Below are 10,779 nucleotides of genomic sequence, written 5' to 3'. Positions count from 1 at the left end.
TTCCCTGTAAATTATTTAAGGACCCTTTCTCCTACTTATGTTTTGTGATTTTGGATATCTTTCTCTGCGTACTATCCTCCTAATATGATCTTTTTCATTTTTTTTTTACATTAGACCTTACGTTGGCCAGTATGTAGCTGATGACCCACAAAGGAGGCTTGATCTTCTGAAACCAAGATTGCCGAATGGGGAATGCCCTCCTGGGTTTATTGGGTTTGCAGTGAATATGATACACATTGATGCAGAGGACTTACTCTGTGTGACTTCACATGGTTACGGCCTTCGCGAGACTTTGTTTTATAGTCTCTTCTCTCGCCTTCAAGTGTACAAAACAAGAGCTGATATGATGAATGCACTCCCATGCATAAGCGATGGCGCTATTTCCTTGGATGGAGGAATCATTAAAACTACAGGGGTCTTTTCTCTTGGCACCGGGTAAAGAAAGAAAAACTCGACGGTTTCATTCAATACCATGTTATTGTTCTGCATTTCGCCTTCTCAGATATGGACTAGCTTATTCTGTTTGAGTTTGACTTTGATACACATCAAAGTCGTGACATGTTTGATTTGTGATCACATATTCGGGCCAAACACAATAGTTAGCTTCTAGTATAGTGCTAGCCAGTTAGCTCCTAAGACTATCTCATGTTGAGAATAGTTTTCTTTAGCTTGTTTCACTCTCCATTTCTCCCGCAATGGTGATTCTTCCAGGGGGGAGGTGGACGTGAGATTCATGAAGGCAGCTCCAGCATCAAGCACGGTGGAAAGCTACAGTGAGTTGGAGAAGCAGATGAAGGAGCTGAGGTGGAAGAAGGAGAAGCTGCAAGAGGACATAAAGAGGGAACAAGTTCTTTTAGACCATTCCATGTTCAACTTCAATAAGCAGAAACAAGAATTACTCTCATTCTTGGTTAAGGGTTCACCTCAAACCCCTCAGGTGACTCAACACACTCACTCAACTCACAATGTGACTTTCACTTCTTGTTTGACAGTTCTCTTGTTTATTTGCAGCAAACAGTTCCACCCATCTAGTTTTGTGGCCGAGGATGATGGAGCTCTATTAACCCTTGGTTTAACCATTTTTTGTTGGTTTTTTCAGGCTGTAACTTCTAGATGTTTCTAGAATTTTAAGTGTTTCCTTGTAATAACTTAAAAAAAATGAATTGTTTGCATGGACACACACCGTTGTTCCACTGGATAACACGATTAAAGAACGATGTTCGGTGAACTGGTTAGGGTTGGTATTCATGTTGGTTTGGAATATTTCTGGCTCCTCTCCGGTTAAAGTTAGGAATGGGCGTTTTTACCCGAAACCCGGGTACCTGTGGGTACTCGAGATACAGATCCAACGAGATTGCCGAGCACTACGGTGTTGGTAACCCGAACCTTGGGTTCGGGTGTGAGCCGAGAGGCATGGGTTACCCGCAGGTACCGTGAACTCGTGCAAAAGACTATTTTACCCCCTGGTTTTCTTAATGAACCATGGTTTATACTCTCTAAACTTTCGGTTGTTTGTTCACCATTTCGTCTGTCAACAATGTCTAAACAGAGAAAGGATTAGTAATCTTCAAACAGAAATCCATTCACTTGAGCATTTTTTGACCTCAACATTTTCCAAACAGGAATGTACCAGTCTATGTAATATTTTCTTTACAAATCTATGTAATCCTCCATCAGAAATGTACTAGTCTATTGTCATTGTGGTTTCTAATGTCGTATGTTTATTTTGTAGATGCCATCTGCTGCTGATAATTCCGAGGAACCGAAAACGGCTATTCCATCTGAAGCAGCCTTGGTGGATGTTACGGTGAATGCGGAAACGCCTAAGCGATCCAAGGTCGAGGCTGCTGCTACCGGAAGTAAGGTACCTAAACAAAAATCTGACGCTTGGAACCATTACAAAAGAAACTTGGATGGTAAAAGGGCAGTTTGCAACTATTGTGGTACATCAATTAGTTGCACTAACCAGTCGAGAATATCTACGAGTGCGATGTTAAAACACTTGAAAACATGTAAAAAACTATGTCGTGAAGATAGTGTCGAAGAACCAGGTAATAAAAAGTTAAAACAGACAACATTGCACCATCTGAAAAGTGATTTCACAAGAGGAGTTGTATTCGCGGGTCACAGTAAAGGCGATGATAGATGACCTTGAGAAATTTAAAAAAAAGGTAGATTTTCCACCTTTGATCTAAGAAACCGACCGTTTGTATGCGTTTGAACTTTGAACTGACCAATTGTTTGAATTTGTAGATTTTCCGCCGTCAATTCTGAAGAAGGGTTATTCATCCAATTGAGATTTTGTATGATATCATTTCTTGTGCTTCGTATCTGTATGCTTTAACTTTGGATGTAGAACAATTAATGGAATCTATTCCGCAGTGTCGCTCTCTTCGTTAAGCTGATGGTGGATTTTGTATGGACCAACTTTATGCTCTGTGTGGATTTATAATTTTGTAGTGAAATCGGATTTGTAACTTTGTATTGATTCCCAGCTCAAAAAATCCGGGAATTGGAACATGGTGACGCAAACTCGGGCGAATGTTTCGAAACTTTCAGAAACCGGGCGATGTACATGAGATATCGTAATTTATTCGTCTTCTTGTGAATTTGGTATTGTGAGCCGGCTAATGTTCCGTTTAGCTATCGTGTTGAAAAGGAGCCTGTTTGTGATTAGGGGTAGGGGTGGTCATTTCGTATTTCGGTTCGGTTATATTCAGATTCGGTTATAGAAAAATTATAACCATTCGGTTTTTATATAAACTTCGGGTTGACTTAGTTTGTTATTTTTTTTGTTTTTTTTTTTGTCATATAAAACTTATTTTCCAAATAAACTATCGGTGTTTTCGGTTAATTTTTTTAATCGATTCGATTTGGTTCGATTTCAGTTCTTCGGGTTTAGAGAAATCATAATCGTTCGGTTTTTATGTCAGTTTTGATTCGGTTAAGGTTATATCTTATTCGATTAAATTCGGTTCGGTTATTTGGTTAATAACAAAAATGGACACCTCTATTTGTGATAAAATCCCCGGCAACTGATGTAGAACTTTATGACGGTCAATTCGTTTCTAGACAAATTGAATCAGGATTTTTCTAACATGGTTTTGCGATTTAGCTTATCGCTAGTCACGAATTCGTCGAATCGCAATGTGTGGATGTCTGTGTAACTTTTAAAAAAAATTTAGTGTAATTACCATTTTGCCATTTTATGTTAACCTAACCTAGTTTTTTTGTTTTGGTCCGTCTTGGTCTTGTCTTGGAGGACTCCTCCTCACCACCTCTCTCGCTCGCGGAAACTCAGATTCACCGTCCTAGTCGCTCTTCCCTCGCCGTCCATCCATCGCTCATCTCAGGTTCGTCTCTTTCGTTCTCTATTATCGGTGGGTTAGAGTTCTGGTTTTGCGTTTCTGATTTTGATTTTTCATTTGAGGTGTTGGTTTCGATGGATAGAGTTTCGATTTCTCAGGTTTCTTTGAGTTGTGGTTAGGGTTTTGGTTTGGGCGCACCAACGGGGTATGGCGAGGGCTTGATTAATTTGTGTTGTTGTCTATTGTGCTTACCATTTTCACTTGTTCACTTTGATCTTCTCTGACCGTTTTATCAAAATCACGAAGAGATCTGAGTAAGAAGAAGAAGTTGATTAAGGGTTGCGTTTTTAAGGTTGTCTAACAAATGCAATACAAAATAGGCACTTTTTGGAGCGGCAGATTGACGTGTTGTTGCAGTACTCTTGTTGGTCGTGTTTTTCGCCAATTCATTGAAAATTGTTTTAGTGATGAATTCTTTGACATTGTTGTATTAGTATTCAAGACGTATTTGGAATTGGTTGAGGTTGTGTTAAGTTTCTCTTTTAAAATTGATTTGGATGGATTCTGGAGAATTCAGGTTGCATTATGCATTATTGATCAAAAATATGTTTTTATGTAAGCAATTTTCGGGTTTTAAGTACCGTGGGTACCCGAACATTTTTTCGGGTATAGTACGAGTACCTGAGACCCTCGGGTACGAGTACTGATATCAAAATTTGATACCCGTGGTCTTCGGGTACAATATTTTTTTTGGCTATTCGAACCATGTCCACGCCTGGTACTTACTACCTTTGCACTGAATCTGTCAAGTCTTGTTCGTTTTCTTATTGTTCTTGGTAGGGTGATTTTGTATAGTGGCTTGAGAATTTGTACGTCATTATCATCACATAACTGCGATTTTCTGTTGTGTTCATTCTTATATCTATTTTACTGATCTTTGAAATATAAGGACTTGTTCCAAACATGTGAGACTAAGAAGATAAAACTTGGTTGTTGGATAGCAGGGGAAGTGATTCAAGACCACCAATACCATTACAATGCAATGATATCTATCAAGTACTAACTTTGTGTTCTGTTTATATCCGTTTGTTGCATATTCTACAGACACCGATGGCTGGGAGAGCCGCACAAAACGTGGCAAAGACCGTGACGGGTTTTCAGTACCCATGGAGAGACAAATTGGAGAAGTACAGAAGCGAGCTGACAAAGGGCGTGTGGGGTTACTGGGAGATGGGGGCGTGGAAGCCTCTGGGAATAAGCGCGCGGAGGAGGGCGAGGCTGAGGAAGGAAGTATTGCTGGCAGGGGAAGATTGGACGTTTGATCCCGAGAGGAAGGAGATGAGGACTAAAAGGAAAGGGCACAAGTGCGACAGAATAGCGGCCGAGAAACGAGAGAACACAGTGAAGCTGATGGAGAAGATGCCCAAGATGTTGTTGGATTACAAGAAGAGAAAATGGGAGAAGAAGATGAAAGAAGAAGATAAAGCCAAGGAAGAGAAGTGAGCGGAAGACAAAACAACGTCCAAGGATTTTTTTCTTCTTCTGTTCAGTTTAGAGAAAGATCGACTCGGAAAACGGCGGTCTGATGAATAATAGACCTATCTGATTCAGTTGCTTGTTCTGAATGACTGTATGAAACCAGGAGCTCTTTTGTTTTGTAAGATTGTCTTACGGACTCTTCTATGTCGCAGCCTTGTTTGAAAGAAAACGCAGCTTTTATGATTGGGGTTAGATCTGAGTGATTTTTTTTTAAAAAAAAAAATTAAATTAACTATTGTCTATTTATACTGCAAGTACGATTAAGACAATTATAGATTAAAGCTAAAACCGATTAAAGAAAAAGGGGGCCAAATGACAATAGGTGCTATGGAATCTCTTCTTGTATCCCCAAAAAGAGGAAAATGAAAGGTCCCACCGAGATTTGAACTCGGGCTATTGGATTCAGAGTCCAATGTCCTGACCACTAGACCATGGAACCAATTTGATGGAAACCATTTTACCAAACAAAATAAATTATGTTAGTGCGGTTTTTCAATGTTTTGGATTATGATAAATGGAAATTTTAATTTGTGAATTTTTTTATTAGGAGAGGAAATAAAATCTAATCTTTTTTTTTTAGTTATCATTTCTTTTTAGAGTATGGACGTTTGGACTTGCTAGAAAAACAGAGGGATGTTGGATTTATGTTTTTAAACCGATTTAGATTAAGATTTTTGGTTCAATTATAAACTTTTCAGCTTTTCGGTTTCAATTTGACAATCTTTCGTTTTATTTATGATGACGTGGTAGCTATCTGTTGCATACTATTTATGATCTATATAGGATGCTATGTCAGATAACAAAAGTTTAACGTGGTAAAATTAGTTAGGATATTTATTTGTCAAATTGAAAATTGAAGATTTAATTAGGTACGGAATTTATGTGCAATTGTTTAAAAAAAAAAATGCATGACATGGACACGTGCGTGCATAATTACCGGGATGCAGCTGGATCCTGATTTGATAGTCCATTCAAATCTTGACTTTTCCCTTTTTTTCAAATAATAATTAATATTTTTTGGTAAATATAATAATAACTAATCTTTGTTAAAGTAAAAAGGAGACCGATCATAATACGATGTCTAAATCTTTGTATTTTTTTGTTGGATAAAGGTTGTATGTATAATGTATATAATACGATGCTTAAAGAGATTGCTTCTTGAACTTTTCAGTCGTCAGACCTGAATACCAACCTGTACATACCCATCAGACCGTAGCAACTTACAGCAGATAACAAGTCAAACCAATGAAGCAAACCAAAATTGGAGACTCGTTCCGGCAAATTCCTGTAGAGAGTGCCTGAGCCAGGCAATTTTCGACCGGAATACCCTGTCGATTTCACAGATCACCTGCGAGAACTGTCGGTATTGATTGCGATGAAGCCTATTGTTTCTCTCATAAAAATGACAGTCCAACGCTTTTACCCTGTGTCCACGAATACCACCTAACAGTTGCATGATGTCATCCCAAGATGGGTTCAGTGGAATATGGATCAGTTTCCCAACTATAATGTCAAATGAGTGTGCACATTCATATAATAAATTATTTCTACTCTCCTCCTGCTCCCGACAGAGAATACAAAGTGGATCGACATTGAGTTCCCATGAAATCATACGCTACTTAGTCAGGCTACGATTCAAGTTGAACAACCAGCAAGCGAAAGCATATTTCGGTACATGGTGCTTGTGCCATAATAGACCAGCCCAAGAGAAAGCTTGTGGTTGTCCCCTTAACGATTGCCAAACGTCTTTGGTTGAGAACACCGACCTCGAGATTCCAGCTATCTGCCAGGTAACGACATCGGCGTTGTTAGTGAGTGTGGTCTCGGCTAGGTGAGCGACCAATTGTAGGGGGTTCTTTGATCTCGGTGAGGACATGTACCATTTGGGCAGACTTCAGAGATAGAGGCTTGAAGAGGGACCCCATATGAGCAGGTCCGTGTTGACATAGAAGTTTGGACAAATAACTTCACACACATGCAAGATGGAGACTTGAACGGTATGACAAATTGGAATATTACTTGTCAACCAAGGAAAGCTCGTATGGCTTAGGTTGAGATCTTAAATGGTCTTGGATGAGTTGGCACATGATGTGATAACTCTAGTTCAGAATATGGCAAAGATATGTGACCGTTTGAAGAGGAGAATCAAAGGAATAATCATCCTAAATCAGATCAAAGCAATTCCCTAATCTATGCGATGCAATGGGCTTTTATTTCCTTATTAATGTTTATGGATATACGCTGCAATATCTCTCCAAGATGTGTAGCCGTTGGGAGACTTATTCTCCTAGCAACATTTCCTTATTTATTGTTTTATTTACTCTCTAACTTATGTATATATTAGTGTAGAAAGTATGAATAAATAATTAAGTTAAAGAGTTGGAAATCAACTCTCTTCTTCTTGAAAGCTCTTCTTCTTCTTCTTGTTTATTTATTTTTATTATCTTTTCTCCATTCTCAAACACAAACACATAGAAAATCTTCAGTCCGTCTCTGCCAAGAAAGGAGATCAGAGGACCCATGGAGTCCAAGGATCGAACCAGAATTTGGTTCGTTGACCGTTGCCCACATGAATCCGAAAAAAGGAAGATGCCCAATTTCTCAGCTTGAGCAGTTTCCTAAATGTACATGACTGGTTTGGCTTGCTGGTGATAGACCAAAATGAGCCACGAGCTCCACCCACAGTGACCCTGTTCGGAAAGATAAGCTCCAATCCAGTTAATGCTGCTATATCATTCCGGATAGTCAAGTTTCGGAAACCCAGCCCTCCTTTTTTGGCCTCGTGACCATTTTCCATGCCACTCTAGCTCCTCGAGATGGTTCTGCTTTCTCTTTCCACAAGAAAGTAGAGCATAGGGAATTGACCTGCTTGATAGTCCTCTTCGGTATGACGAACGCATTGCACCAATAACCAATGATGCCAGAGATGACTGAGCTCGGGAGTTGGAGTCTTCCCGCAGTCCAAGACTCCATTCTGCTCCTGATTTTCTGAATTAAAGGTAAACAATCATTAGTAGATAATTTCTTAGAGGAGACTCGTAGGTCAGAGTGCTCAATGCTAGAGATGAAAGTCATCCCCGGTATAAAGGCTGGATTTAGCCTTGTTGGTTTGCAGCCCTGAGATGTCTCCAAAGTTATCGAACTAGATAGAAATCTTTGTATTGTTATAAAAGATCTTTTCATTTATTGAACATAGTCTAAGACTAAGAGTATATATTTAAAATTTTTAAATATTAATTTTAACAGACATATACTTGTAATGTTTTTCCTTTGAAAATTTTAAATAAGAATCAAACTCAGTTAAAAAAAAAAAGATAAATATAAATATGTAAAATCTTGTGAAAGATATTAATAGAAGTATCAAAATAGCAGATGAAAGTATTATATAGAGATTAAATATGATGAAAAAATCTAAATGAATAGACGGATTGAACAATAAACAAAATAAAATTGAAAAAAAAAATGAAATGCAAATGGGTCCCTTGATTAATGATATGATTTGAAGATCGTATATCAAAAAAGGTGAGATTTTTAACATGGATCCGATCTAGTTAATGAATAAAATTTTTATATGTAACTTTGTCCATATAATTTGGTGGTTAATTTCGATTCGTTTCTTGTGATTTGATTGTTCATTCAAAATTTTAAAAATATATGTTATTGATTTTTATATCAAATATTATTTTGGTTATATTTGAATCGATCAGATTATATTAATTAAAAAAGAATTGATTTTTATTTTTATATTCAAATTTGTTTAATCAAATTATTTTTAAAAAATTATATCCACATAACATTAATTTATTTCCATGTAAAATATATTAAAATTTTATCAGTTTAATTCGATTTTCAAAATATCACCAACCAAAGACACATAATGATGAATAACAACACTACCTAATTTAGAGATGTCAAATGGATTGGGTTAAATTGGTTACTCCAACCCAATAATAATTTTATTTGGGTTATATAATTAGGTTATATTAATTAAATAAGTTTTATATGTTTAATCCGTTAAAGTTATGAGTTAAATGAGTAAATCCATTAGTCCATTTAATCTAATATGAATATAAATCTTAATTAAATAACTATATTAATTGGATTAATAAAATTATAATCGAATTCATTACAACCAAATAATACATGACCAAATTCGATATAATATCAGTATTCTTTTCGAATAATCAACTTTTTCGATTGAACAAGATCAGTTTTTTCGTTTTCACTGACAACAACATTATGATATGAGATTTATTGGTTAATAACTTAAAAGTATAAAGTCTTATGAGTTAATTAGAATAACTTCATGATTTATTTGATAAAAATTTATACAGTTTACTCGTTTATTTGGAAAAAAATGTAGAGTTATTTAGACGATTTTTCTCGGCGATATTCTCTAAATTTAATTGATTAACATTACTATTATTTGAAACATGTTTAGGTGGGAGCAATCAAGAAAAAATTGTGTATATGTAATAGATTTATGTATGTATGTATGTATGTTACAAAGTCAAATTAAAGTAGAGGAGCTGTGATGGGGACTCGTGGAACTCTTCAATACTTTATAAAATACGAGACGTTGGAAAATAATCTAATAATCTCTATACAATATTTTATTATAGGGAAAATGACATTTTCCTACACAAATTTAGTAAAATGTGACCTTTTCCTACACGAATTTTTAATTTGACAAAAACCTATACTATATTATCAAATATCCCAAATCTATACACGAATTACCCAATTTTACTGCAATTTACTACACAATCCGAAACGGTGTTAAAATGTCCGTTAATTGATGACGTGGAAGGCCACGTGAAAAATTTTACCACGTCAGCACGCCACGTCAGATTTTCAAAAAAAAAATAAAAAACATAAAAAAGTAAAAAAATACATATATACAAATATATACATACAAATATATTTATATATACACACTTTATGTATAAATATATCTATATATACATACAAAATAACAAATATACACATATATATACATATATCTATACAAATATATATACATACATATATTTGTGTATATATAAATATATTTGTATGTACATATATGTATATATATGTATTTTTAATTTTTTAATGTATATATAAATATATACTTGTATATCAAATTAAAAATTTATGTATATATAAATATATTTGTACTTATGTATATATATATTTGTATAGATGCATGTATATATATGTGTATATTTTTTATTTTGTATGTATATATAGATATATTAATACATAGGAGTATATTTATTTATATTTGTATTTGTATATAGATATGAATATATATATATGCATATACACGTATAGATATATGTATGTACGTGTATTTTTTTATATTTTATATGTATACATACATATATATATATGTATGTATATATATGTATATATACAATATATATATATATATGTATTGCATATGTTTATATATATATACATGTATATATGTATATGTATTTATATATATTTTTATGTATATATATATGTATATATATGTATTTTTATTTTTTTTATTTTATTTTTTTATTTTCGATTTTAATTTTTTATTTTCGATTTTAATTTTTTTGAATTTTTTTGAATTTTTGAATTTTTTTTGAATTTTTTTGAATTTTTTTTATTTTTTTTATTTTTTTTTAAATCTGACGTGGCGTGCTGACGTGACAAAATTTTCCACATGGCCTTTCACGTCAGCCGCCACGTGGCCTTCCACGTCATCAATTAACGGACATTTTAACACCGTTTCGGATTGGTTGCCTGTATCAATTGATGTGTTCGTCCGATCATTGTAGGCAGGAAGAATACCTTGCCCTCTACACGTATCCACACGGCGGAAAGGATTCCAACTGTTGGAACTCGTCTGCTAGGACTGAAGAACACGTTCTTCTTTGCGCAAGGGTTTCAGGGATTAATCTCTTAGGTTTTTCAC

General features: G+C 35.1%; 2 protein-coding genes and 1 non-coding gene across 7 annotated transcripts in view; 2 read left to right on the top strand and 1 right to left on the bottom strand.

Moving 5' to 3' along the window:
- Positions 1 to 2,386, top strand: part of LOC104798900 (protein DEFECTIVE IN MERISTEM SILENCING 3) — a 4,996-nt gene extending 2,610 nt beyond the window's left edge. For 2 of the 5 annotated variants that reach the window (XM_010521129.2, XM_010521127.2), the window contains exons 6-8: positions 115 to 435; positions 712 to 937; positions 1,733 to 2,386. In XM_010521129.2, coding sequence (XP_010519431.1) covers positions 115 to 435; positions 712 to 937; positions 1,733 to 2,149 — 964 coding nt within the window. In that variant the 3' untranslated portion in view covers positions 2,150 to 2,386. Of the gene's footprint in view, positions 1 to 114; positions 436 to 711; positions 938 to 1,011; positions 1,264 to 1,732 lie in introns of those variants that run through there. The other 3 variants (XM_010521128.2, XM_010521130.2, XM_010521131.2) reach the window with 3 other exon arrangements.
- An 854-nt stretch (positions 2,387 to 3,240) lies between these two features.
- On the top strand, positions 3,241 to 5,039 carry LOC104798899. The gene is made up of 2 exons (XM_010521126.2): positions 3,241 to 3,353; positions 4,413 to 5,039. The coding sequence occupies exon 2, from the start codon at positions 4,419 to 4,421 to the stop codon at positions 4,809 to 4,811; it is 393 nt and encodes a 130-aa protein (XP_010519428.1). The 5' UTR covers positions 3,241 to 3,353; positions 4,413 to 4,418; the 3' UTR covers positions 4,812 to 5,039.
- Positions 5,040 to 5,214: 175 nt separating this feature from the next.
- TRNAQ-CUG lies at positions 5,215 to 5,286 on the bottom strand. The gene has a single exon. It is a non-coding gene; the product is annotated as a tRNA-Gln (tRNA).
- Positions 5,287 to 10,779: the final 5,493 nt, after the last annotated feature.

Source organism: Tarenaya hassleriana, unplaced genomic scaffold, assembly GCF_000463585.1.
Source record: "Tarenaya hassleriana unplaced genomic scaffold, ASM46358v1 Cleome6, whole genome shotgun sequence".
In the NCBI taxonomy this organism is placed as follows: Eukaryota; Viridiplantae; Streptophyta; class Magnoliopsida; order Brassicales; family Cleomaceae; genus Tarenaya; species Tarenaya hassleriana.
The sequence above is the reverse complement of the archived record's forward strand: the minus strand, read 5'-3'. Positions and strand labels throughout refer to the sequence as shown.

Bases quoted from the DNA above. Each gene is read 5' to 3' on its own strand.
- LOC104798899 (XM_010521126.2), top strand. From the start codon at position 4,419: ATGGCTGGGAGAGCCGCACAAAACGTGGCAAAGACCGTGACGGGTTTT.